General features: G+C 59.4%; 1 protein-coding gene across 5 annotated transcripts; it reads left to right on the top strand.

Annotated features, from left to right (window-relative positions):
- The first annotated feature begins 826 nt into the window (after nucleotides 1-826).
- Nucleotides 827-27,640, top strand: PPFIA3 (PTPRF interacting protein alpha 3). 5 transcript variants are annotated; one of them, XM_036425645.2, is made up of 29 exons: nucleotides 827-1,135; nucleotides 5,664-5,918; nucleotides 6,544-6,645; nucleotides 7,472-7,636; nucleotides 7,988-8,062; nucleotides 8,464-8,538; nucleotides 9,493-9,714; nucleotides 11,204-11,350; nucleotides 11,443-11,577; nucleotides 12,290-12,373; nucleotides 12,622-12,753; nucleotides 13,168-13,230; nucleotides 13,349-13,428; nucleotides 14,817-14,961; nucleotides 15,467-15,660; nucleotides 17,147-17,369; nucleotides 17,985-18,148; nucleotides 18,268-18,395; nucleotides 19,535-19,628; nucleotides 19,793-19,874; nucleotides 20,543-20,743; nucleotides 23,270-23,332; nucleotides 23,493-23,519; nucleotides 24,628-24,803; nucleotides 25,390-25,487; nucleotides 25,668-25,843; nucleotides 25,929-25,997; nucleotides 26,176-26,347; nucleotides 27,198-27,640. In XM_036425645.2, the coding sequence occupies exons 2-29, from the start codon at nucleotides 5,679-5,681 to the stop codon at nucleotides 27,254-27,256; spliced, it is 3,591 nt and encodes a 1,196-aa protein (XP_036281538.1). In that variant the 5' UTR covers nucleotides 827-1,135; nucleotides 5,664-5,678; the 3' UTR covers nucleotides 27,257-27,640. The 5 variants fall into 5 exon arrangements, with proteins under 5 accessions (XP_036281538.1, XP_045433086.1, XP_045433085.1 ...); XM_045577129.1 differs by having other exon boundaries at nucleotides 828-1,135; nucleotides 15,473-15,660; XM_045577128.1 differs by lacking the exon at nucleotides 827-1,135 and adding an exon at nucleotides 5,012-5,209.
- The last annotated feature ends 113 nt before the right edge of the window (nucleotides 27,641-27,753 follow it).

A 27,753-nucleotide genomic window follows, 5' to 3' on the forward strand; every position in this document is an offset into this window, starting at 1 on the left:
GCTGGACAGCTTCCGAAGGGACCAGTCCAGGGTGGAGGCTGGGACCCAGACTGGGTCTGAGGGGGAGCTCAGACGTGAAGACAACGCCCCTCACCCCACTTAGGAGAGACTGAGGATGCAGGCCAAACCCCTCTGCAGCTGGTCCTCCCCACGAGTGCCGAAACGCCGCGGGGAGCCAGTGGGTGTCCTCCGTGTGGGCGGGGCGGGGCGAACCATTACCGTTGTCCGCGGGGGAGCCCAGCGTGGGAGGCGGATGGGGGTGCCGCGTGCCGCTCCCGAGGCGGGCGCGGCGGGCGCTGGGATTGCACAGTCAGGTGCACCCGCCACCCGGCGTTCACCCCGCCCTGAAGCCCAAACGCGTCCCCGGGAGTCCCCCCCCCCCCCGCCTTAAAACACAACCTTTCCTCCCGCCCCGCCGCCCGCCCACCCCTCCGGTCTCGTGCGGCGCGAGGGCCGGCGCGCGCCGCCGCCGCCGCCGCCGCCGCCGCCACCGCCGCCGCCGCCGCCGCCGGGATCCGGGGTCGCGACTCGCGTTCCACGCCGCACGCCACTCGCTCCGGGTGACATCATCCCCCTGCCGGGCCCCGCCCCCCGCCCCAGCTGCCGCACGCCGCGCGCCCATTGGCTGGCATGCCTGGAGCCCCGCCTCCCGCTCTCCGCCCGCGCGGCCCCTCCCGGCCCGTGCGGGGGCGGGGTTTAGCCTCCTGCCGGCGCCGATGCTGCTTCCCATTGGCCACTCGGAGCCGTCTGTCAGTCTCCTGTTAAAGGGGCCACGACCGCCCGGGAGCTGTTGGGGGGGAGGGAAGAGGGAATTTTGGGGGGGGAAGGTGGGATTTTGGGGGGCGCTGGTGGGCACCCCTGAATCTGGCGGCTGCGGCCTCGTGGGGGGGAGGCTGCACGGTGACAGGGTTAGGGGGACTGTTTTAGGGGTGAAGGGCTGTGAGACTGTGCGAGGGAGTGGGGTCCCCAGCGCCCAAGCCGGAGCGAGAGACGCGGAGCCCGCGCGAGCGGCGGAGACAGGGTTCCAGAGCTACAGATCCGGGCCCCGGCCGCCGCCAGGGGCCCCGCCCGGCCCCCCCACCCCACCCCAGCTCCCTCCTGCAGCCCAGCTCCGCCCGCAGCCGCCGCGGACCAGGTAGGTGAGAGCCCGGCCTGCCAGGCAGCGCCCACCCAGGGGACCCCTCGCCCGGCTTTCCCCGCCTCTGCGAGGTCCCGGATTCCCTTCTCCATCCCCGGGGACCCCGGCGCCCAGATTCACAGCCCGGCCCCGGAGAGTCAGTGCGCCCCTCCCGGCTCCCAGAGTCCCCAGCCGAGCCCCAGACTCCCGGGCATCCTGCCGCCTCGCGCCTCCTCCGGGGCCCAGGAGCCTGGATTCCGGTTCCACCCGGGAACCCCTCTGGGTCTAGATCCTCCTCCTCCTCCTCGGCCCAGACCGGAGAGCCCCGGACCCCCGCCGCGGCTGTGTCCCCCTCCCCCGGCGGGGGCCGCCCGTCCCCGCCGCGGCCGCAGAGCGCTCCCTTCGCGCCCCCGTCTGCCCGTCTCCAGCTCCTGGGTTCCAGCCGCCGGCCGGCCGCGTCCCTCCGTCCAGGCCGCCCCGCGGCCGCCCTGGACACAGGCCCGCGCCGGAGCTGTCCATGGTCGGTCAGCGCGCTCGGCAGCCTCGCCTCCCCCACCTCCTGCTGCCACCGCCAGAAAGGGGGCGCCGGCGGCGCGGGGATCCCCCCTGCCGCGCCTTTGACCCGGGGATACCCGGGCCCTCCCCGACCCTGGATGCCCGGGACTCGGGGTTCCGCTGGCCAGGCGCTGGGCCCGGGCCTCAGCACCCTAGATTTCCGGGACCCCAGCACCTTCTTCAGGAGTCAAGGCTTCGGAAGGTTTCTGCCCTAGCTCCCTTAGGGCAATGGGCATCCGGGGACCCGGGTTCCCAGCCTTTGTCCCTGAGACACCCAGTTCAACGGCCCCTGCGCTCCTCAGGCAAATATATCCCGGCCTCCTAGGACCCCCGCATCTGCCCCCTTGGGGATTCGGGTGCCATGACTCTCCCTTCTGGGGACTCCGAATGCAACTGTTAATGCCATACTTTGGCATCTGCCTCCCCATACCCCACACCCGCCCCTGGAGACGAGATGCCTTGTCCCCAGCCCTGCACCCCCTCAGGGACCCAGGCGTTCAGATCCCAGCTTCTGTACTGGTCACCAGCCTGCCTCAGCCCTCCCCCCAAACCCCTGTCCTTTACCTCCCTCCACGAGGATTCAGAAGTCCAGGTCCCCGGATCTGCTCTCTTCCTGCCCAGGTTCTAGCTCCTCATCTCTTCCTCTGAGGGACCCAGGTCCCCATGGTCTCACCGTCCCCCTATCACCTCCCAGCGGCCCTGGCAGACTCCTGCCTCATCCCCATTTCATCTCAGACTCCTGGGCTGCCCAGGACTCTATTCTCTCCCCTGGGACCCGGCTTCTTGAGATATTTCTGGCAGCCCATTGCCTTCCGAGGCCCAGGGTCTCCCAACGCACTCTCTCAGACTGTGAGCCAAACGTACATCCCTTCCTCCAGATGTGTCCTGTGGCCTAGGCTCATCCGATGACCTAGAACCTACGCACTGTCTTCCGAATTTCCAGTTAAACACTGCCCTTGCGACAGTCCGCATTCCAGACTCTTTCTAGACCCTGGAACATTCCCGTCAGCACCTCTGTTCCATCGCCACCCAAGGCGGGTGCTCAGTTCCAGGCTGGATGCTACATTCTAGGCATGTCTTCTCCCAGATGAAGTCAAATGTCTAAATAACCCCCGAAAGCCAAATTCTGACCCCACTCCCTCTCGGGACAGGATCCAGTCCTCACTTAGACTGTTAAAATTTCATGTTGGGTGTGTTCTAGGCTCCAGCCACATCCTTGGCATTGTCCTGCATTCCATTCTAAGTTCTAGAAGAATGTGTGTCTTCCAATTATGTGCTCTAGTCTTTTATTTATTTATTTACTTACTTATTTAAGAAAGGAAGAGAGAGAGAGAGAGAGAGAGAGAGAGAGAGAGAGAGAGAGAGAGAGAGAGGGAGAGAGAGAGAGCAGTGATGAGAGAGAATCACCACTGATCTCACTGATTGGCTGCCTCCTGCACGCCTCCCCCCCCACTGGGGACTGAGCTTGCAACTCAGACATGTGACTTGGGACCAGGAATCGAACCTGGGACCCTTCAGTCCCGAGACCGATGCTCTATCCACTCAGCCAGACCAGCCAGGGCTTGTGCCCTAGTCCTTTAACTGTGCCATCAGCTCTAGAATGTATTTCCTGCTTCAGGGTCCATCCAGTTCTACAGTCTACAATCTAGAGGACTCTCACGGAAGTGTTCTCCCTCACCTCTTCCTTCTCAGGTTCTAGGTTCTAGGCCCATCCTTCTCTGCCCCCCTTCTCCTTAGTGTGAGGTTGGCTCGGAACTTGCCCCCCTGGTGGATTGTGGGCTTCCTCCTCTTTCTGCCACACCAGCATTCTAAGCATGCTCTGGGCCTCTCCCTTCTTCTGGAGTCTTCACTTAGAAGCGTCCTCATTCCCAGAGCTCCCTCCCTCTCCTTTGCCAGCTCAGGCCTTATGCCAGAGAATTCTCGATTCCAGGCATGCACCCGTCTACACCTTCCCCCGGGCACCACTACGTTTCAGACAAGCTCCTTGCTTACTGTCTAGGTTTTTCTTCACCTCGAGGGCATATTCTGAACTCTAGAGCAGTGTTTTTCAACCTTTTTTGGGCAAAGGCACACTTGTTTCATGAAAAAAATCACGAGGCACACCACCATTAGAAAATGTTAAAAAATTTAACTCTGTGCCTATATTGACTATATATAAAGTAATTCTCTTGAATAGGAATCAAATAAACACAAAGAAAGTATTTTATAATTACTTTATTATGAAATATTAAGTAAACAAAATAGTGAAAAATTATAAAATTCTTGTCTTGTCTGCACCTACGGCACACCAGGCAACATCTCGCGGCAAAGTGTGCCGCGGAACAGCGGTTGAAAAACGCTGCTCTAGAGCATCCCATTTTCATTCTGTGTTCTAGCAGTAGCTAGACACAGGATGAAACCAAGGCTGCGAACCCCGTTCTACCCTCATCCCCGGTAGATTTTGCGTTCTCGGTTCTCTCTCCTGACTCGGTTTGTTGGGCATTGCATTAGGCATATTCTTAGATATCATTCTGAGGACACCCCGTTGCGTTTTAAGTGATGGATGGCTTTGGCTGGTTCAAAGTTTCAGAATCCGCCCCAACTGCAGCTCTTCCCCAACTCCCGTTGGAAAGGCGGGGGGATGGGTTTGTTCTGCACTCTGTGCTGTCTCCGAGTGCTGGTGGCTTTCCAGATCTCTGCCGGCGTTGCTGTGTTGTGTTTCCTTCTCAGTGAACTGGAAGTTCTAGAACAGCTTCCTTTTTAAAGCATCTGGTGTCGCATGCCCTGACCAGGTTCTGGGTTTTAGATACCATGTTGGTTTGGGGCCTAAGGACATATTCCTGAACTTGGCCTCTGAGTGCTGGGATGCAGGTGTCTAGATCCTCAGATGTACCTGTTGAGAGACTCAAGGGACCCAGCTGCCTGCTCTCCCAGGCCCCATGGGCTCTCCGTTCCCTTCTCTCCTCTCACGAGTCCAAAGCCCAGTCCCAGGCTCCAGACACAGTCTGAAAATTGGGTGGCGCTGGGAATTATCTACCCCGAGAACCGGTTATGCCACTGCCGGATGGGAGAGAGGGAAAGGGGGGAAGCCAATGAAAGTCCCTCCTGCTTTCGGCCGGGCCAGCCGGACCTGTCGGACCTGATGTGTGCAAGGGAGCGGCCCCGGAGAAAGCCATTCATCTCCGCCCACAGCCTGGGCACCCCAGCCCCCGGGGCCTGGGGTCCTGGCCTGTTGGGTTCTGGGGGAGCGGGAGTCTGAGGGCTGGGATTTCTGAGTCTGAGGTTGGAGGCCTCACGCCCAGGCAGAGGAGAGAGGGTCTCATCTCGGGCTCCCGGGATCAGAGGCTCAGACTCCTGAGTCTTGGGGCAGGAACCCCCGGACCTGATGAAGGAGGGAGCTGGGTCTTGGCCACCTGGGCTGGGGGAGATGGCTAGCCCACCCCGCCCTCCTCTATGCTCCCCCTCTCCAAGTGGAGTGGGTCTTTAGAATCTTCTGGAGTTGAGGCCCAGGTGAGAAACTGAAGAAGAGGGGGATTGAGCTGAGTAGCAGCTAATGAGGTACCAGTGGCCTAATCATGGTCTGGCGGGGACTCAGTTTTGTCACTCCTGTGGCGGGTTGAGGGGGGTTGTTAGCATGGCCCAAACAGGTAGAGGCTGCTGGCTTTTCCACATTCACTCAGGCAGTACCTGCGTCACCTGGCTTCGTTGTGGTGGACGAGGCTGGGCCCAGATTTGCTGTCGGTGCCTGATGGAGACTGGCCTCAGTTTCCCCAAGTGCTCTCACCCGGGTAGCCACAGAGCAGTGGGTTTCAGTTTATCCTACGCGCCACGATCAGAATGAACAGATGTGTTTTTCCGGTGCAGTGCCCGGGTGGCTCTGCCTCAGTTTCCTCGATGCATGAGCAGGGTGGCCATGTCTGTTTCCCTGCCTGCGCCTTGACGAGGCCGGTCTCTATTCCCTTGCCCCCTTCGCTCCCCCCCCCCCCCAACCACCCCCCCCCCGCCCCCGCAGGCCAGCACCGCCGCCATGATGTGCGAGGTGATGCCCACCATCAGCGAGGATGGCCGGCGGGGCTCGGCGCTGGGCCCGGACGAGGCGGGCGGCGAGCTGGAGCGCCTCATGGTCACGATGCTCACGGAGCGCGAGCGCCTGCTGGAGACGCTGCGCGAGGCGCAGGACGGGCTGGCGACGGCGCAGCTGCGGCTGCGCGAGCTGGGCCACGAGAAGGACTCCCTGCAGCGCCAGCTCAGCATCGCGCTGCCCCAGGTCTGGGCGGGGCCGGGGCGGGGCCTCGCGCGGCGGGGGCGGGGCGCACGGAGGGGCGGGGCCTGGGCTGGGAAGGGCGGGGCCAAGGCGGGCTCTGGCGACGAGGGGCGGGGCCTGAGCTGTCGAAATGGGCGTGGCTTCTAGTGGGCGGGGCTTTCCAACCGTTCAGTTCAGTGAGGGAGGCGGTGAAGGACCGATCTGATTGTCCCGATCTTTTTTTTCTTTTCTTTTCTTTTCTTTTCTTTTCTTTTCTTTCTTTTCTTTTCTTTTCTTTTCTTTTCTTTTCTTTCTTTTTTTTTTTAAAGCCCAGTTTTGTTTTTTTTTGGCTTTATAATTATCAATTTTTCTCATTTCTTTTTCTTTTAAAAAAATATATTTTATTGATTTTCCACAGAGAGGAAGGGAGAGGGATAGAAAGTTAGAAACATCGATGAGAGAGAGAGAGACATACATCCATCAGCTGCCTCCTGCGTACCCCTCACTGGGGATGTGCCCGCAACCAACGTACAATACATGCCCTTGACCGGAATCGAACCTGGGACCCTTCAGTCCCCCGACCGACGCTCTATCCACTGAGCCAGATCAGTTAGGGCTGATTTTCCCGATCTTGCCCACATCTGGACAGGAGTTCGCGGCGCTGACGAAGGAGCTGAACTTGTGTCGAGAGCAGCTGCTGGAGCGGGAAGAAGAGATCGCGGAGCTGAAGGCCGAACGGAACAACACGCGGGTGAGCGAGCGCCTTGCCAAGCGGTGCAGGCGGAGGGCCTCGCGGTGCCGCCGTCCGACCACCTGGGTCCTGTCTCTCCCTGCTCCCGCTTCTCGGCTGGTGTCCTCGGTCCCTGCCTTCCTTCCCGTCTCTCCCCCTCTCCACAACGTCTTTACTTCTGTGCCACTCTTTCCGGATGCTGCCCCCGACCTCGGATATCCCTGTCTCATTCCCTTACCTTTTGCTTGGCGGCCTCGCCTCTCTCCCCATGTGTCCAACCCACCTGTCTGAACCACATTTCCTGTCTACCCTTCCTCTCTTTCCTTGCCTCTTTTTTAGACATTTATTTTATTTTATTTTTAAATATATTTTATTGATTTTTCTTACAGAGAGGAAGGGAGAGGGAGAGAGAGTTAGAAACGTCGATGAGAGAGAAACATCGACCAGCTGCCTCTTGCACACCCCCTACTGGGGATGTGCCTGAACCAATGTACATGCCCTTGACCAGAATCGAACCTGGGACCTTTCAGTCCGCAGACGGATGCTCTACCGCTGAGCCAAACCGGTTTTGGCTTTCCTTGCCTCTTTAAAAAAATATATATATATTTTATTGATTTTTTTTTTTTTTACAGAGAGGGACAGAGAGTTAAAAACATCGATGAGAGAGAAACATAGATCAGCTGCCTCCTGCAAACCCCTACTGGGGATGTGCCAGCTACCGGCGTACATGCCCTTGACCAGAAAATCGAACCTGGGACCGTTGAGTCCGCAGGCCGATGCTCTATCTGCTGAGCCAACCCCGTGAGGGCTTTTCCTTGCCCCTTTGACCCGGTGTCCTGTCCCTCAGCTGCTGCTGGAACACCTGGAGTGCCTGGTGTCCAGACACGAGCGGTCACTGCGCATGACCGTGGTGAAGCGCCAGGCCCAGTCCCCGGGCGGGGTCTCCTCTGAGGTGGAGGTGCTCAAGGCTCTCAAGTCCCTCTTCGAGCACCACAAGGCCCTGGACGAGAAGGTAGGAGCGCGGAGGAGCCTGGCTCTGGAAGGGGAACCGGCAGCTGGCTGGAGAGGTTCCGGCTGTGGTTGGTTGGGGATGTCCTAAAGGGGGGCTGGCGGGGTGGGGGGAGTTGGCTCTGATCGCCTGGCTATGCAGACTGCCCTCCTGGTTGATGATGGAAAGCGGACGAGGGCGGGCTGCCTGCAGCCGGGCTGCTTTGGTGGCAGGTTGGGGCCGCACATCCATTATGGATAGAGGAATTCTAACCTTCCCTCTGAGGCCCCGTTCCAGGGCGCTCTTCACCGGGGTCAACTGCCCTCGAGCGGATGGATCTGATCTCCATCTCACTGCCGTCCCGCCCGCCCCCAGGTCCGGGAGCGGCTGCGGATGGCGCTGGAGCGGGTGGCTGTCCTAGAAGAGGAGCTGGAGATGAGCAACCAGGAGGTGAGGCCGAGGGGGGAGGGCGGGGCTCGGGCGCTCCCGTGGGGTGGGCTGGTTCTGGGTTCCAGAATCCATTGGGGGCAGGACTGGAGCAGAGGACTAACGGGGCTGGACTATGGAGAGAACCAGTGGGGTTGCTAAGAGGAGAACTGCCTAGTGAAAGTGAGACCAAGGCGAGAACCAGGGGCTGGGCCACCAGGAAGAGCCCACGCCCGAGGGAATGTTTGGATGGGGGGAGCCAGGGTAGAGAGGACCAGAGAAGGCCACACCCCTCCCTCTGGGAGGCTAAGGAGAGATATGACAGCCCAGGGCCTAAGGGTGGCCCCAGCGGGACCGAGGCTCCTGTGGCCTCTCCTTAGACGGCTGGAACTAAGCTTCCTTTTGCCCTGATTTCCCGTTCCCAGACTCTGAACCTTCGAGATCAGCTGGCGAGGCGCCGATCCGGGCTGGAGGAGCCCGGCAAGGACGGGGACGGGCAGGTAAGAGTGAAGTCCTTCACTCCCTCTGCTCTTCATCGGTCCTCATCCCTCTGACCGCCCCCCTCTCCTCTGGCTTTGTGATGGTCCCTTTTTAAAATACAGTTTGTTTTTTTACAGACAGGAAGAGAGAGGGTTAGAGAGCGAGAAACATCGATGAGAGAGAATCATCGATCAGCTGCCTCTTGCACACCCCCTACTGGGAACGTGCCCGCAACCGAGGTACATGCCCTTGACCGGAATCAAACCCTGGACCTTTAAGTCTGCAGGCGGACGCTCTATCCACTGAGCCAAATGAGTTTTGGCAATGGTCCCTTAAAAAAAAAATCTTTTTTTATTGATTTCAGGAATTAAGGAAGAGGAAGAGAGAGATAGAAACATCAATGATGAGAGAGAATCATTGATCAGCTGCGTCCTATATGCCCCACACTAGCGATCAAGCCTACAACCCAGGCATGTGCCCTAATGGGGAACTGAACGCTGACCTCCTCACCCACTGAGCCACGCCAGCTAGGCTGTGATGGTCCTTTTAATGTTTGATATGATCCTCACTGATCCTGAGACATCTGAGCTCCTAGGACCTGACTCAGGTCACCTAGCCAATTACTGTGACCTCTGTGACCCTTACTATATATATTTTTAAAATTTTTATTGATTTCAGAGAGAGGACGGGAGAGGGAGGGAGATAGAATCATCAATGATAAGAGAGAATTATTGATTGGCTGCCTCCTCACGCCCCCTACTGGAGCCCTGATGGGGAGTCAAACCGTGACCTCCTGGTTCATTGTTCGATGCTCAGCCATTGAGCTACACGGGCAGGGGGCACCCTTACTGATCTTTGATTCACTCTGTCCACTCACCCACCCCCTCAGCTTTGTTCTCGCCTGGCATTTTCTTTCTGTCTCCGTTTCCCCACTCTGGGTCCTGTGCCTTCCCTCCTCACGGTCCCCCCTGCAGACCCTTGCCAATGGCCTGGGCCCCGGAGGCGAATCCAACCGGCGCTCGGCTGAGCTGGAGGAGGCCCTGGAGCGGCAGCGAGCGGAGGTGTGCCAGCTGCGGGAGCGCCTGGCGGTGCTGTGCCGCCAGATGAGCCAGCTGGAGGAGGAGCTGGGCACCTCCCACCGCGAGCTGGGTAAGGCCGAGGAAGCCAACGTCAAGCTCCAGCGCGACCTCAAGGAGGTGAGGCTGGAGCCGCCGGCGGGTTGCCCTCTGACCCCCTCGTCCCCCCCATAACCCTGTCCCGTGTCCCTTCGCCCAGAGTCACTGAGCTCAGGAATGGTGGACGCGAAGTCAGTCTGAGCCCCAGTTTCCTCGCCTGTAACATGGGACTCACAGCTTATTCAGAGGGTTGGCCTGTGGCACATACACAGCGGCTCTCAGTGACTGTTCCTAGTGATGTGATCGTCGGCAAACGCTCTTGTGCCTCTAAGTTGAATTCCTTGGTCTGCATTTCCATCCATTCCGGGCTCAGGCTCCTGGATCCTAACTCCCATGCCCCAGGGGCTGCTGGGAAATGTAGGCGTGGGTTCTTGAAGGAAGGCCCTGGGTGAGAATGAATAGTGAGCACTTTAGTTTCCTCATCCACGAGGGCCTTCGCCTCACGTTTTAAGCCTGCACGGCCCTGGGTCCTGATGGGAAATCTACCACCACAAGGGCTCCCAGACTCGGGTCCGTCTCCCAGAGACCCCGGAGCGCGTTTGCTGGGGTTCCAGTCTGTGCTCCGCTGGGGGATCTTGGGAGATGCTGCCTCCAGGATGGACGGGGCCTTTGCTTCCCAGGAGACCTAGGGCACTTGCTCTGTGCCTTTAAGCCTCGGCTGTGCCACAAGTTGCTGAAACTTCTAAGTCCTGGATTTTTTTTTTAATGTATTTTTATTGCTTTCAGAGAGGAAGGGAGAGGGTGAGAGAGAGAGAGAGAGACAGAGACAGAGAGAGAGAGAGAGAGAGAGAGAGAGAGAGAGAGAGAGAGAGAGAAACATTAATGAGAGAATCATGGATTGGCTGCCTCCTGCACGCCCCCTACTGGTGGTCGAGCCAGCAACCCTAGGCATGTGCCCTTCATCAGAATAGAACCCGGGACCCTTTAGTCCCCAGGCCAAAGCTCTATCCACTGAGCTAGGGCTAAGTTCTGGATTTAAAAATATATATATATTTTATTGATTTTTTACAGAGAGAGAGAGGGACATAGAGTTAGAAACACTGATGCTAGAGAATCATCGACCAGCTGCCTCCTGCACACCCCCTACTGGGGATGTGCCTGCAACCAAGGTACATGCCCTTGACCGGAATCGAACCTGGGACCTTTCAGTCGGTAGGCCGATGCTCTATCCACTGAGTCACACCAGTCAGGGCCAAGTCCTGGATTTTTGAGGCTAGTGGAGTAGACTTCCCATCCCCTGAGCCTCAGGCCTGTCACCTGGGGAGGGTCTAAGCCAGTGCTGCTCTCAGACAGTGTGGAGCCACCATTTTCACTTCCAAGTGGCCGGGACCTAACGTTGGCTACTCCTGAGGGCTCCTGGCAGGTTTGGTTCCAGCATTCTGACGCCCGGATGCCGGGGCATTTCATTTCCCAGGGTGCCCTGGGGTGCCTGGTTTAGGGTTCTAGGCCTAGGCTCCCCGCGGGGCCTTTGGGGAGCTGTCGTCCACGGGGTCCTTTGCCGCCTCTGCAGGCCTTGGCGCAGCGGGAGGACATGGAGGAGCGGATCACGACGCTGGAGAAGCGCTATCTGAGCGCCCAGCGCGAGGCCACGTCTCTGCACGACGCCAACGACAAGCTGGAGAACGAGCTGGCCAGCAAGGAGTCGCTGTACAGGCAGGTGCGGCGCCCGGCTGGGCAGGGGAAGGGGCGCTGGGGACCAGGTCCTGGCCGCGAGACCCAGCTCCGCCCTCTCCGCCCCTCCCGCCCCAGAGCGAGGAGAAGAGCCGCCAGCTGGCAGAGTGGCTGGACGACGCCAAGCAGAAGCTGCAGCAGACGCTGCAGAAGGCCGAGACCCTGCCGGAGATAGAGGCGCAGCTGGCCCAGCGCGTGGCGGCCCTCAACAAGGTTAGGGGCCTGGGGCGGGGCCTGGCGGCTGGAGGAGGGGGCGGGGCCCGGCGGCTGGAGGAGGGGGCGGGGCCCGGCGGCTGGAGGGGGGGCGGGGCCCGGCGGCTGGAGGAGGGGGCGGGGCCTGACATCTGGAGGAGGAGCGGGGCCCGGCGGCTGGAGGGGGGGCGGGGCCCGGCGGCTGGAGGAGGGGGCGGGGCCTGACATCTGGAGGAGGAGCGGGGCCCGGAGGGGGCGGACCTGGCGAGGTGAAGTGGTGGTAGACCTGCGGCCTGGATTCTGGATGAGAACTCGGGGCCTGGGGATTGGGGAAGGGATAAAACTTGGAATGGGGTCAGGGTCCGGAGGTCTGGGGGGAGGATTCTCTAGTTTGGACTGAAAGGAGGGATGCCCACAGGGGTTTTCAAACTACGGCCCGCGGGCCACATGCGGCCCGCAGAGGAGTCTGATCCGGCCCGCCAGGCTTTTTGGGCAGTGAGCGCAGCCGAGGTGTTACAGTAGGAATTAGTAGTTCATATAGTCCGGCCCTCCAGCTCTCTGAGGGACCGTGATCTGGCCCCCACTTTAAAAAGTTTGAGGACGCCTGCGCCTGGAACATGCACTGAGGAAGGAACGGGGCCCATATGGAGATGGGGGCCAGGCCTGGTGCCTGTCTTGGAGCCTGACTGGGTCCCAGGGGGGCAAAGTCAGATGTCACGGCCCCATCCTCCAGGCTGAGGAGCGCCACGGGAATTTCGAGGAGCGCCTCAGGCAGCTGGAGGCCCAGCTGGAGGAGAAGAACCAAGAACTGCAGCGGGTGAGGGAACGGGTTAATGCGGCGAAGGCGAGGGGCGGGCCTGGGGCGGGGGCGGGACCTGGAGAGCCTGGAGACGGGGCGGGGCATGGAGGGGCGGGCCTAGGGCGGGGCTGGAGGCGGGGCGGGGTCTGGGGAGCCTGGAGGCGGGGCCTGTATGAGGGGCGGGGCCTGGAGGCGGTCCCGGGAGCTCAGGCAGGGGCCCGGCTCTGGACCCTGTGGGCTTGAGCACCGTGGTCCCCTCTGGGCAGGCCAGGCAGCGGGAGAAGATGAACGATGACCACAATAAGCGGCTGTCCGAGACAGTGGACAAACTGCTGAGCGAGTCCAATGAGCGGTTACAGCTTCACCTCAAGGAGCGGATGGGGGCGCTGGAGGAGAAGGTGCACCCCAAGCCGGCACTCTGATAGCCCCGCATCCTGGGCCCCAGATCTTTCCCCCAGACCCGTTATCCGAGCTCTCCCTAAAGCCTCCTGAATCCAAAAGACTCTCTGCTGTATCGCAGGGACCACTCTTTCTCCTAACCCCCCAAGAGCTGAATTCTGGGGCACCCGTACCCTGAGTTCTTGGCTTTTCCCCAAGACTCTTATCCTGGGGACCCTCAAACTGAATCCTCTGATTACTCAGGACGTGGAATTCCGGGGCTCCCAGGAACGGGATCCCCTACCCCGCTGCATCTTTGGACCCAAACCCCAGTGCTCCAGCTCGCCATCCGTGCACACTCATTCACCGGGCTCCTCTCAGGCCCCCGCATGTCCCTCTCAGCCCTCCCCCTCACTGCGCCCCTGTCCCCACAGAACTCACTGAGCGAGGAGATTGCCAACATGAAGAAACTTCAGGACGAGCTGCTGCTTAACAAGGTAGGAGGGGCCTGGCGGGAGAGCGGCGGCGGCGGCGGCGGCAGGCACTGCGGGGTGGGAGCCGCCGGGAGGGGCTGTGCCGGGCACATCGGACCGGACCCCTCCGCCCCGCCCACAGGAGCAGCTCCTGGCCGAGATGGAGCGAATGCAGATGGAGATCGACCAGCTGCGGGGGAGGCCGCCGTCCTCCTACTCCAGGTGACAGCAGCGCGCCGGCCCTGCCACCCGCGGCCCCGTGGCCAAGCTCATCCTTTCTGACCCCTCGGTCTCCCCCGCACCCCTTCCGCTCACTGCCCGTCTCCCGGAGACTTCCACTGATGTCTTTTATTGTTGACCCCTGACTGCATGACCACTGACACCTGATCCTGTTCCCCGACCTTTCACCTCAGATTCCTCTCTTCGTCTCCTGACCCAAGGCCCTTTCCTACCTCAGCTTTCTTTTCTTTCTTTTTTTCTAAAAAGTTTAAGATTTTTAGAGAGAGGGCAAGGGAGAGGGAGAAACATCCATGTGATGTGACAGCAAAGCATCAGTGGCTGCCTCCTGCCCAGGCGTGTGCCCTGAGCAGGAATCAGGCCCGTGACCTTTCAGTACACAGCACAATGCCCAACCAACTGAGCCACACTGACCAGGGCTCAGCTTTTATTTTCTAAAAAATTCATTTTTATTAATTTCAGAGAGGGGGCGAGAGAGAGAGGTCAATGATGAGAGAGGATCATTGATTGGCTGCCTTCGCATGCACCACACTAGGGGATGGAGACTGCACCCCGGGCACGCACCCTTGGCTGGAGTCGAACTCAAGACCCTTCAGTCCGCAGGCCGACACTCTTTCCGCTGACCCAAACCAGCCAGGGCATCAGCTTTTCTTGACTCTTTAGTCTCTGTCTTCCTCTTTATTAATGTTTTTTTAAAAAAATATATTTTATTGATTTTTACAGAGAGGAAGAGAGAGATAGAGAGTTAGAAACATCTATGAGAAAGAGTCATCAATCAGCTGCCTCTTGCACACCCCCTACTGGGGATATGCCCGCAACCAAAGTACGTGCCCTTAACCGGAATCGAACCCGGGACCTTTCAGTCCCCAAGCCGATGCTCTATCCATTGAGCCAAACCAGTTTTGCTAATGTTTTTAAAATATATGTTTTTCTTGCGTTTTATTTATTTATTTTTAAATATTTATTATTATTTTTTTTACAGAGAGGAAGGGAGAGGGATAGAGAGTCAGAAACATGGATGAGAGAGAAACACCAATCAGTTGCCTTCTGCACACTCCTTACTGGGGATGTGCCCTCAACCAAGGTATATGTCCTTGACCGGAATCGAACCTGGGACCCTTGAGTCGCAGGCTGATGCTCTATCCGCTGAGCCAAATAAGTCAGGGCTTTTCTTGCATTTTAAAGAAAAAGGGAATGAGAGAGAGAGAAACATCAATCGGCTGCCTCACGCAGGCCACCATACCGGCGATTGAATCTGAAACCTGGGCATGTGCCCCGACTGGAATGGGACCGATGACCCGTTGGGGCACAGGACAACACTGGGCCAGCTGACCCAGGCCAGCCTGGGCTCTGACTGTCTTCTCTGCCCACAGGTCTCTCCCTGGCAGTGCCCTGGAGCTCCGTTATTCCCAGGCGCCTACGCTGCCTTCTGGTGCGCACCTGGACCCCTATGCGGCCGGCGGTGGCCGAGCAGGCAAGAGGAGCCGCTGGTCGGGGGTCAAGGATGAGCCCTCCAAGGTCAGCGGCCACTTCCGGGGCCTGGACGGAGCGGGGCCTGGGAGGGCAACGGTGGGCCCTGGGGTCTGTCACACGGGCTCTGGAGGGGCTGGGCGGAAGCAGGGTCTCCGGGACCCAAGCTCTCCCCTGTCCTTCTCCCACAATGCTCTCTTCCCGCCTGCCTGGACGTCTCCTCATGGAAACCCTGCTGCCTGGTGAGAACCTTAGAGGCATGATGGGGTGGGGAGGGGGATGGGTTCCGGGGGAAGGTGTGCAGGGTACAGAATCCTAGAATGGGTGGCGTTCAGAGAAGGAGTGAGTTGAGTCAAAGACAACGGTGAAGTCAGGGGAGGGAGGGGAGTCATCAGAGGGTTGGGATAGTCAGAGACAGAGCAGGGCTGGAAGAAGGGTGAGGGCAGTCCGTGTCGGGGCGTGGGCAGGGTCACGGAGCGGGGCAGGGCAGGAGAGCGGAAGGACAGCCCAGGGCCAATCTCGTCCCCGCCCACCCGGGCCCCTCTGCCTCCACAGACAGGAGTGGGAGCGGTCTGCCCCTGCGGGGTCCATGCCACCCCCGTTTCCGGGGGAACTGGACGGCTCAGACGAGGAGGAGGCGGAGGGGATGTTTGGGGCCGAGCTGCTCTCCCCCAGCGGGCAGGCTGACGTGCAGACGCTGGCCATCATGCTTCAGGAGCAGCTGGAAGCCATCAACAAGGAGATCAAGTGAGCACCGGCTCGTCCTGCAGCCCTGCTCTGCCGAGCTCACCCCACGGCCCCTCTCGCTGTGGTCTGATCCTCGCTCCTCCCTCACTGTCCTCAAAAATCTTCCCAGCGCGACACTCCCTCCAGAAGTCTCCTACATGATATATGATATGTGATATGTGATATATGATATATGATATATGATATATGATATATGATATATGATATATGATATATGATATATGATATATGATATATATATATATCCCTCAGTCAAGTACTCACACTTTCCCAATACAGCAAAGACTAAACCCCCAATACCAAAATTCTCCATCCGGTACATCAACAACTCTCCAGGACCGTGGTCGGCAAACTGCAGCTCGCGAGCCACGTGCGGCTCTTCCACAAAACACCACGGCCTGGGCAAGTCTATTTTGAAGAAGTGGCATTAGAAGAAGTTTAAGTTTAAAAAATGTGGCTCTCCAAAGAAATTTCAATCGTCATCTTGTTGATATTTGGCTCTGGTGACCAATGAGTTTGCCGACCGCGCTCCAGGACACCATGGATTTAATGGCTACACTTAAACAGTACCCAGAGAGTCCTGGTACCCCAAGATTCTCAACTCAAGCACCCCATCCCAAAACACCAAGAATCTCACTCTAACATAGGGGTGTCGAACTCAATCAGAAAAGGGGCCAAAATCTAAAATCCAGCCTAAATCGCGGGCCGAATGGTTTACTGAACAGTTATAAACTGTCATTGTGATGGAAACGCAGCGGAGTGCAGTGATGACAGCGCGGTGCGGGCCACATTGCAAGGCCTGGCGGGACGGATTTGGCCCGCGGGCCTTGTGTTTGACACATGTGCTCTAACACATCAAGAACTGCAATTCTCCATACCAAGAATTTCTACCCAACAGATAATATATAACAAGAATTCTCAATTTATTAAGACTCGCCCATTATATAAAATACACCCCAATTCCCCAGTAACTGCCTTATTTAGCAATTCCTTAATAATACACCCTTCCTGGGCCCAGCAAATATACCAACATGACTACCATCTTCCATTCAAACTTGTTCTGACTTGAGTAATCAGCTCTCATACACAAAATGATTCTAAGACTTTCCCAGCTCCTAGGTTGACCTCTGACTCCCAGATCTCATCTTGCTCTTACTATGCATTTGCTCTTCTTGTCCTCCTTGAAACTTGATCTCGTTCCCGTAAAAATCCCTTTATGATTTCCCAGAAGCTCTTGGTTATCAGGGTCACCATGACGCAGACCCTGACCATTGTCTGTAATCCGCTCCCATGAGCCCACCAGGACCCCTGATTCCCCTTGAATCTTGTTGGATTCACATCATGAATCCACGAAGACCCTCAAACCTCATGATGCCCTCTTCAGAATTATTTTCGCATCCCTAAGCTCTCTGGCTCATCAGGATCCTCAGACTCCCTCTCCCATCGTCTGCCTCAGTCCTCTCACCAATCTCCCCCTTTCCCTCAGGCTGATCCAAGAGGAGAAGGAGACCACAGAACAAAGGGCAGAAGAACTGGAGAGCCGGGTATCTGGCTCTTGCCTGGACTCGCTGGGCCGCTACCGCAGTAGCTGCTCACTGCCCCCCTCCCTCACCACCTCCACTCTCGCCAGTCCTTCCCCTCCCAGCTCCGGACACTCAACGCCCCGCCTGGCACCCCCCAGTCCTGCCCGTGAGGGCACCGACAAAGCTGTAAGTGTTCCGGAGTCTCCTTAGCTTGGGGGTTGGGGGAGGGGTAGGAGGTCAGAAACAGGATTCCCCGACAGAGAGCAACAGTGACTCCTCACACCCCTGGATTCCAAAGGCAGCCTTCGCTTCCCTAAAAACTCCAGCTCAAAGGGCAGAGGGAGGACTGAGCCACTGGCTCCTGAACCCCAACTTGGGTTCTAGGTACCATCTGGTCAACCTTCACCCGCTTCTGCAAGTGATTTTTTAAAAATCACTTCTGTGACTAAACGTACATTTGAGAACTACCATCATATCATAATTTACCTTTGGGGGATGCATAACAGATATGAATTTAATTTTATTGCCTGAAACCCAAGCTTTTCTGCATCCAGAGCCTGTAGCCTAGTGGCCACAGATCCCACTACTGACACCATAAGCTAGAAACACGGGCCTGTTTAGCTCAGTGGGACCAGTGGGACGGCAATCTTTGGCTCTGCGTCTCACCCCACTTGACCTTCAGAAAGAGTACCCCAAACCGGGAATGTCTCATACATCCCCCAGTAGATATTTCAACTGATGAGGAACCCCCAGTATGACCCACCCCAACTTAACCCAGCCTCTCTGCTTCTCTGTCCCCAGAATCATGTCCCCAAGGACGAAGCTGGGGCTCCGCGAGGAGAGGGGCCGGCCGTCCCCGGAGACACTCCGCCTCCCACTCCCCGCTCCGCCCGCCTGGAGAGGATGACCCAGGCCTTGTCGCTGCAGGCGGGGTCTCTGGAGGACGGGGGGCCCGCCCGGGGAAGGTCAGCGGGGACAGGGACGGGACCGGGACGGGACCGGGAGGATGGGATGGGAGAGGCGAAGACTGGGGTGAAAGCACGCCTCCCAGGTGGGCCTGCCCTCACTCTGTCCCACCCCCCAGCGAGGGCGCCCAGGACCCCCTGCACAAGGCCCCCAAGAAGAAGAGCATCAAGTCCTCCATCGGCCGCCTCTTCGGCAAGAAGGAGAAGGGGCGGATGGGACCCCCAGGACGGGACAGCTCCTCTCTGGGTGAGCACCCTGGTTCACCCCTCCTTCCTTCCTCCCTCCCTCCCTCCTTCCTTCCCTCCCTCCCTCGCTCCCTCCCTCCCTCCTTCCCTCCTTCCTTTCCTCCTTCCTTCTTTCCTCCCTCCCTCCTCCCTCCCTCCCTCCCTCCTTCCTTCCCTCCCTCCCTCGCTCCCTCCCTCCCTCCTTCCTTCCTCCCTCCCTCCCTCCTTCCTTCCTTCCTTCCTTCCTTCCTTCTTTCCTCCCTCCCTCCTCCTTCCTTCCTTCCTTCCTTCCTTCCTTCCTTCCTTCCTTCTTCTTTACATAATCACTTGACATTCATTCATGTCCTCGATGATTTGGTAATCCATTTATTATACAATGTGGAAGGGACAGGACTTGGCTGAGGAAGGGGGGAGGGTTTGGGGGAGGGGGAAAGAGCCCTCCATGGCCTGCTCGAGTGACGGGAGGGCTAAGTCATATTATTTCGTTGACCGTTTATAGAGAAGCGTCCTAAAGGCAGAGCACCTGGGGTGCGGAGCCTTGTATTGGCTGTGAGAGCCGGTGGTGACATTTTCGGGCATTTGGGGAGCTGCTTGACGTCACGTTGGTAGCTTGAAACTGGCATCGTGGGGTTCTTTACACCGCAGAAATTGGCACACGCTGCAGATCAAGGAATATCTCCTTCCTCTTCACGGATCAGGCTAAACTCTTTCCACACACCCCCGCCACCCTGACAGGCCAGGCCAATGAACGCGGGTTTATCCCCAAGTTACTGCCTGGGAGGTGGCACTGCTCCCTGTCTGGCTTGATCACGCCCTCTCTGTGGCCTCATTTACTCTTCCCTTGGGGCCTCTGCTCTCCTGGCTTTCTTCTCACCACCCCCAGCATGAAATACTCTTTTTAAAAAAAAAATGTATTTTATTGATTTTTTTCCAGAGGGGAAGGAAGAGGGATAGTTTGAAACATAGATGAGAGAGAAACATCGACCAGCTGCCTCTCGCACACTCCCTCCCGGGGATGTGCCCTTGACTGGAATCGAACCTGGGACCCTTGAGTCCCTAGGCCGACGCTCTATCCGCTGAGCCAAGCCGGTTAGGGCACCATCATGGAATATTCTGCTTCCCCCTGAGTCTCTCCAAATGTTGGCCCCTCCCTGCCTCCAGCTGGAACTCCCTCCGATGAGACGCTGGCCACGGACCCTCTGGGGCTAGCCAAGCTGGCGGGGCCGGGAGACAAGGACCGGAGAAACAAGAGGAAGTGAGTGTGGGCGAGGGAGGGCGGAGGACTGACAGGTTCCCACGCATTTTGCGCGGACCTCCTGTCGGGATGCTCCAATCATAAGGAGTGTTTGGAGAGGGGGTGGTGGTGAGGGGGCCCGGGGCCCTGCCCCTGAGAGCTTCCTGCCCTGCCCCTCTCCCCAGGCATGAGCTGCTGGAGGAGGCCTGCCGCCAGGGCCTGCCCTTTGCCGCCTGGGATGGCCCCACCGTGGTCTCCTGGCTGGAGGTACTCGGCCCAGAGATGCCTGATTCCTGACCCTCAGCCCCTGTGACAGCCCCAGCCTCCGGGCCCACAAGTGGGGGTGGGTGAGGGGGGAGCGGTCCTGGGAGGAGCCAGACTTCCTGTGATCTCCTTCCTGTTTGTTCTCCTTCTCCCCCACCCCTGCCTCTTTCTCCTGTTGCCTCTGCCTCTCTCTCTCTCTCCCTCTCTCTCTCTCTCTCTCTCTCTCTCTCTCTTTCTCGGATTCCCTGTCTATTTTTCGGCTTCTCTCCTCATCTCTGTGTTTGTGTCGTGGCCCATATTTCTCCCCCATGCCTCTCTCCCAATGCTTTTGCTGCTTTCTCTCTCCACGTCTGTCTCTCATCTCTGTGTGTCTCTCTGATCTCTGTCCCTCTCCATCCCTCTCTTTCCCTCTTGATGCTGGCACTGCCTTTCTCTGACTCTCCTCCTTCGTCTCCCTGTGTCTCCCTCTGACTTACGCCCCTTTGACTTGCTCCTGGTCTCTTCCCGCTGTGAACCATGTGTCTTTCTGTCCTTCCCCCGCTTGCCTCTCCCCGTCTCTCTGTCTCTGTCTCTCCCTTTCTTTCTGTCTCTCCCCCATCTCTCCCGATTCTCCTCTTACGTTATATTGTCTGTCTCCCTCTGCCTCTGTCACCCCCGCTTGGCGGGTCCAGCTGTGGGTAGGCATGCCCGCGTGGTACGTGGCCGCCTGCCGGGCCAATGTCAAGAGCGGCGCCATCATGGCCAACCTGTCGGACACGGAGATCCAGCGGGAGATCGGCATCAGCAACCCGCTGCACCGGCTCAAGCTGCGCCTGGCCATCCAGGAGATGGTCTCCCTCACCTCGCCCTCCGCCCCCGCCTCCTCCCGCACGGTGAGCGTCCGCGGCCAATCCCAGCGCTCGCTGCCCCGAGGCCCCGCCTCTCGCCTTCAGACTAGCCAATCCAGGCCTGCCTATTCCAGCTCCTTCCGGTAGACCTAGTCTCCCTTTCTGCCACCTGGATTATGCGGGTGGGGGTCTTCCCTGCCTCCCCTGTACCCCTAAACTCCAGTCTGTCTTCAACTGCAGCCGGAGGGGCCCATCCTGGAGAATAAGACAGACCCATACGGTTCCCCCCACGATCCTGGATGAAAGACCATTGCCCCCTCCTTCCCTCACTCTGCTCCTTGGCACCAGCTTTTTTTTTTTTTAATATATATTTTTATTGATGTCAGAGAGGAAGGGACAGGGAGAGAGAGAAAAAAACATCAATGATGAGAGAGAATCATTGATGAGCTGCCTCTTGCACACCCCCTACTGGGGATATGCCCACAACCAAGGTACATGCCCTTGACCAGAATCGAACCCGGGTCCCTTCAGTCCCCAAGCCGATGCTCTATCCATTGAGCCAAACCGGTTTCGGCCGAACCTGGGACCCTTGAGTCCACAGGCTGATGCGGTATCTATCCACTGAGCCAAACTGGTCAGGGCAAGACTTGATTTTCCTCCATAGCATTCACGCCTCCTAATGTTTTACCCTTTCGTTCCACACAGACAGTTATGTGTATGGTGCCTCATTCAGCAGTCAGCCCTTTGCCACTCTGGCTGTTCAGACATGTATGTGTGTCTGAAGCAGTGGGATGTACTGTGTGGACATCACAACCCGTTAGCTCCCAAATCACTTCAGCGGCGTCTCCGAGAAATAAGAGCTTCCCCACATAGCCGCCATGCCCGGGCACACCTCAGAGCGTGACCGCTATTGCTAATTTCATCTCCTATTCAGTCTCTACTCAGCTCCCCTTCTGCACATCCCAGACTCTACCACCGTGTCTGGCACTTAGGCCTCGTTCCATATATTTATTTTAAAATATATTTTATTGATTTTTTACAGAGAGGAAGAGAGAAAGAGAGAGTTAGAAACATCGATGAGCCGAAACCGGTTTGGCTCAATGGATAGAGCATTGGCTTGGGGACTGAAGGGACCCGGGTTCGATTCCGGTCAGGGGCATGTACCTTGGTTGCTGGCATATCCTCAGTGGGGGGTGTGCAAGAGGCAGATGACTCTCTTTCATCGATGTTTCTAGCTCTCTAGCTCTCTCCCTTCCTCTCTGTACAAAAACAATAAAATATATTTAAAAAAGAAAGAAAAAAAAAGAAACATTGATGAGAGAGAAACATCAATCAGCTGCCTCCTGCACACACACTACTGGGGATGTGCCTGTAACCAAGGTACATGCCCTTGACCAGAATCGAACCTGGGACCCTTCAGTCCACAGGCTGACGCTCTGTCCACTGAGCCAAACCGGTTTCGGCATATATATATCTTTTATTGATTTTTAGAGGGAGGAAGGGAGAGGGAGAGAGAATGAGAGGGGGAGAGAAATATCCATGGGAGATCCAGACATGATTGGTTGACTCCTGCACGCCCCATACCGGAGATCAAGGCTGCAATACCCCCCCCCCCCCCCATGTGTCCTGACCAACCGGCAGCCTTTTGGTGCCTAAGAAGACGCCCAACCAGCGAAGCCATACTGGCCAGGGCACAGAGGATTGAATCCGTGTGTGAATCCTAACTCCTGTTCCACAAATGTGAACACACGTCTTGCTTCCCTGGGAATTCGCTCCTTTGCTGTTGCTGCCCCCTCACTCTGAACTTCTGAATCCTTTCTGTGCCTGTGTGAAGAGAGGGCATGCCATTGGCTCAGGCCGCCCGGCAAAATGCCCCGCAGCCCCCAATGGGAGCCTGAATCTGTTCAGCCCCGAAGCACAAGCTCTGATTCGCAGCAGGTGCTCAGTAAACTCCTGCAGACTGAGGGGTCCTGGGTTCGATTCCGGTCAGGGGCATGTACCTTGGTTGTGGGCACATCCCGAGTGTGGGGCGTGCAGGAGGCAGCTGATGTTTATTTCTCTCTCATCGATGTTTCTATCCCTCTCCCTCCCTCTCTGTAAAAAATCAATAAAGATATATTTAAAAAACACAACACAACACAACAAAACAAACAAAAAAACCACGATCGCCAAAACCGGTGTGGCTCAGTGGATAGAGCGTCGGCCTGCGGACTGAAAGGTCCCGGGTTCGATTCTGTCAAGGGCATGTACCTTGGTTGCAGGCACATCCCCAGTAGGAGATGTGCAAGAGGCAGCTGGATCGATGTTTCTCTCTCATCGATGTTTCCAACTCTCTATCCCTCTCTTCCTCTCTCTGTAAAAAATCAATAAAATATATTAAAGAACAACAACAACAACAAAAAACCCCACGATCATTCCTTCTCTCTGGCACTGGCTGGTCCAAGCAGTGACGGCCTTTCTGAGCCAGACAGCAGGCTGGGTATATAGTGCATGCCCTGACCTCCGGAGCTGGCCCCTCCCTCTCCCTGTCTGGGCGTCCGCTCTCCCCTTCCTAACACCCTGGCCCCTCAGTCCACAGGGAACGTGTGGATGACCCATGAGGAGATGGAGTCCCTCACCGCCACCACGAAGCCCGTGAGTGCCCCCTGCCGGCGGCTTTGGGGGTGGCACCGACTCTCTCTCGGGAGGGGCGGGGCGAGTCCGTGGCTGTCTGTCCGTCTGTCCGTCCGTCCCGCCCTCCTCCGCCTGCCCCTTAACCCATCCCTTCTTTCCCCTCTTCCCACTAACGGGTCAGGAGACCAAGGAGATCAGCTGGGAGCAGGTAGGGGGCGCGGGCGGGCAGCGGGCGCATGAGCAGGCTGTGCACGCTGCATGGACCCCCTCTCCTCTCCGCCCGCCCCGTCCCGGCTGGAACGTCCACCGTCACCGCGGGGGCGGGGAGCCCGGCTCCGGGCCGTGTGAGGGGAGGGGGGTCTGTGTGAAGCCCGGGGTTCCATTGTGAGCTGCTGGCTTGGTGCGGGGCCATCCCACTGCCGGGGGCTGTGGGGACCCCAGGGCTTGCTCTATTGCTGTGATTAGAGGGAGACTGTGCACCCCTTTCCCGCCGGCTGCGGGGAAGGAGGCAAAGGGGGAAGCTTTGGGGGAGGCGCAGCTCCCTGTGCTCGCCGGAAGGGGGCGCATGCGCTCACCTGTCGGACAGAGCTGTGTGGCCGGGCTCTCGGCCTCCGGTCAGGCGGGAGGCATGGATCCTTTCCTCGCTAAAGTCTGAGAAGGACCTTGGGCTGATCCAGAACATTCCGGACAGTGCCAGAGTGACGGATGCACCACTTCCAGCTATGCTGGAAGAATCCGTTTTGTTGAGAGTAGTGAGGTTGGACTGATCCATTCTGAATTGTTTTTAAAAAAAATATATATATTTTATTGATTTTTCACAGAGGGGAAGAGAGAGGGAGAGAGAGGAACATCGATGAGAGAGAAGCATCGATCAGTTGCCTCTTGCACATCCCCCACTGGGGACGTGCCCACAACCAAGGCCCATGCTCTTGACCGGAATCGAACCTGGGACCTTTCAGTCTGCAGACCGACGCTCTATCCACTGAGCCAAACTGGTTTCGGCATTGCTCAACCTTTAATGTTCAGTTCGCACCCCCTGCGGGCCCTATGAGGTGCATGCAGGTTCTGATTCAGTATCTGGGGCTGAGACCCCGCAATCCCAGCCAATTCGCAGGCGATAGGGAGCTGCGGGCCCACAGACCACCCCTGCGCAGATAGGCTCCGTGCCGTCATCCTGAGGGAGCGGGAGACGCCGCTGACGGGTCAGGGGTGGAAAAAGCACGGCCTTGGGTTGGGGGTCAGGCTGTACCCCTGCATACAGACATGGGAAGGGAGGGGTCCGAGGGCCTGACCCTCCCCTGCCTGCCCCGGCCCAGATCCTGGCGTACGGCGACATGAACCACGAGTGGGTGGGGAATGACTGGCTGCCCAGCCTGGGGCTGCCCCAGTACCGCAGCTACTTCATGGAGTCGCTGGTGGACGCCCGCATGCTGGACCACCTCAACAAGAAGGAGCTCCGCGGGCAGCTGAAGATGGTGGACAGCTTCCACAGGTGGGCGCCGCCCACAGGCCCGGGGCCCATCCTGCAGCGTCCGGGCCAGTGGGGCCGGGGGGAGGGGGGGAGGGGAGATTCTCCGGAAACCGACCCCCTGCCCCTCCCGTCAATAAGATGCCCGCTAGGAAAAGTTCCAATCGGCTGGTGGAGGCCACACCCCTTCCAGGTTTGCAAATAAGAACTGCCTGCAGAAAGCACCCCAGCTTTTAAAAAATAAATATATATTTTATTGACTTTTTACAGAGAGGAAGGGAGAGGGATAGAGAGCCAGAAACATCGATGAGAGAGAGACATCCATCAGCTGCCTCCTGCACACCTCCCACTGGGGATGCGCCCGCCACCAAGGTACATGCCCTTGACCGGAATCGAACCTGGGACCTCTCAGTCCGCAGGCCGACGCTCTTATCTACTGAGCCACACCGGTCAGGGCAGCACCCAGCTTTGAGGTCGGCAATCACTGGAACTGCCCCGATGGACTAACTCCGCCCTCTCCCGGAAGGCCAGGCGGTGGGGAGGGCCCCACGGAGCAGCAGCCCCCGGGGCAGGAAGGCTCCTCTGTGACGCCCCTTCCCCTGCCGCTCAGGGTGAGCCTGCATTACGGGATCATGTGCCTGAAACGGCTCAACTACGACCGGAAAGACCTGGAGCGGCGGCGGGAGGAGAGTCAGACCCAGATCCGGGGTGAGTAGGAGCGGGTGAGTCGCTGTGGGGGCCAGGCGGGAGGTTTGGGGCGGGGCTGGAAAAGGAGAAAGGCGCTGCCATAAAGCACGGGGCGGAGCCACGGCCAGGAAAGCGGGCGAATGGAGGTCCAGGCTGCACTGGACGCGCCTGCCGCTGAGCCGAGGGTCCCTGTGGTCCCAGACGTGATGGTGTGGTCCAATGAGCGGGTCATGGGCTGGGTGTCCGGCCTGGGGCTGAAGGAATTCGCCACGAACCTCACGGAGAGCGGGGTGCACGGGGCGCTGCTGGCCCTGGACGAGACCTTCGACTACTCGGACCTGGCCCTGCTCCTGCAGATCCCCACGCAGAACGCGCAGGTGAGCGCGGCCCCGGCCGGCCCGCACCGGGCGCCCCCCCGCCCCCCCCCCCGCAGCCTGCAACCCCGGCCTCCTCTCCCCCCAGGCCCGGCAGCTCCTGGAAAAGGAGTTCAGTAACCTCATCTCCCTGGGCACGGACCGGCGGCTGGACGAGGTGGGCGCCGCGCTCCGGGGCTGGGCTCCGGGCACCTCAGGGCGGGCGGGGCGGGGTTTGGCTGCCCGGAGGCGGGGCCGGGGGAAGAGACACGGGAAGGGGCGGGGCCCGAGGAAGGGGGCGGAGTCGGGGCGGGGCCAGCCGGGCCCGGTCCCACCCGGACGCCGTCCGTACCCAGGACAGCGCCAAGTCCTTCAGCCGCTCGCCGTCCTGGCGGAAGATGTTCCGGGAGAAGGACCTCCGAGGCGTGAGCCCCGACTCCGCGGAGATGCTGCCCCCCAACTTCCGCTCGGCCGCGGCGGGGGCCCTGGGCTCGCCCGGGCTCCCCCTTCGCAAGCTGCAGTCGGAAGGTGGGTGTCCCCCCCCCCCCCCCGCTTCGGGGGGAGGGAAAAGGACCAACTAACTCTGCATCCCGAGGCCTCCTTCCTCTCCTCCCCCTCCTCCCCCCCTCCCCCCCTTCTCCCCCTCCTCCTCCCCCTCCCCCTCCTCCTCCTCCTCCCCCTCCTCCTCCCCCCCTCCTCCCCCTCCCCCTCCTCCTCCTCCTCCCCCTCCCGCTTCTGGAGTGGCCGGGCCGCTCCCTCCGGGCGGGGAAGGAGCTCACCCCGCACCCTCTCCCCAGCGGGGAATGAACCCGCCTGTGTCCTCCGGGCACCGGGGACCAATCTGAGGGAAAGGGAGGGAAACCGCCAGGATGCGGGCTGTCTGTCGTTTCCGAAGGGGGATTCCGAGGAAGGTCCGCTCATTGGACCACACCATCACATCGGAGAAACCCGGGGAGGACAGGGCGCGCGCGCGTGTGGGTGCGGGTGTGAGTGCGGGAGTGGGTGTGGATGCGGATGTGGGTGCGGGTGTGGGTGCCAGTGTGGATGCGGGTACCGGTGCGGGTGCGGGTGTGGGTGCCGGTGCGGGTGCCGGTGCGGGTGCCGGTGTGGGTGCGGATGTGGGTGTGGGTGCGGGTGTGGGTGCCAGTGTGGATGCGGGTACCGGTGCGGGTGCGGGTGTGGGTGCCAGTGCGGGTGCGGGTGTGGATGCGGATGTGGGTGCGGATGTGGGTGTGGGTGCGGGTGTGGGTGCCAGTGTGGATGCGGGTACCGGTGCGGGTGCGGGTGTGGGTGCCGGTGCGGGTGCTGGTGCGGGTGCGGGTGTGGGTGCCGGTGCGGGTGCGCGAGCCCGCTGACCGGCTGCCCGCTCTCCCCCCAGGCCCGCCCTCCGGGAACTCCCGGGCGGACGGCGTGTCGGTGCGGACCTACTCCTGCTAGTGCGGGCCGCCAGGTGAGGACCCCGGGGCGGTCCGGGTCCGGGGCGGCGCCGTGGATCCTCGCGGAAGGTGACCTCGCCCGGACGCAGCGCCTCCCAGAGGCCGGGCCGCCCCCTCCGCCCGGGCGGCCTCGCCGCTGGGAGCGCGCCCGGAGCTGCGCCGCGGACCGGACCATCCGCACAGCCGGCGGGGGCGCGTCCCCCCCACATGGACTGGCCCGGACCGAACCACATGGACTGGACCGAGAGGGGGACGGAGAGGGCGGGAAGAGTCCCGCCCCACACCCCCAGCTCCCGGCCCCCACTTTGTAATTTATTGATCAGTTTCCGACGGGAGGCGGGTGCCCGTTCCCCCGGGAGGGGGCGGGGCTGTCCTCCCGGGGCCGCATGCGAGGAGAGGCCCCCCCCCCCCCCGTCCTCCCCGGTCGCGGGGCCCCAGTCCTCCTCCTCCGTCCGAACGGAGGGGAGGGGACTCGCTGCTACAAGCCTCGCCCCCGCC

This window comes from Pipistrellus kuhlii, unplaced genomic scaffold (assembly GCF_014108245.1).
Source record: "Pipistrellus kuhlii isolate mPipKuh1 unplaced genomic scaffold, mPipKuh1.p scaffold_m20_p_84, whole genome shotgun sequence".
Taxonomy (NCBI): Eukaryota; Metazoa; Chordata; class Mammalia; order Chiroptera; family Vespertilionidae; genus Pipistrellus; species Pipistrellus kuhlii.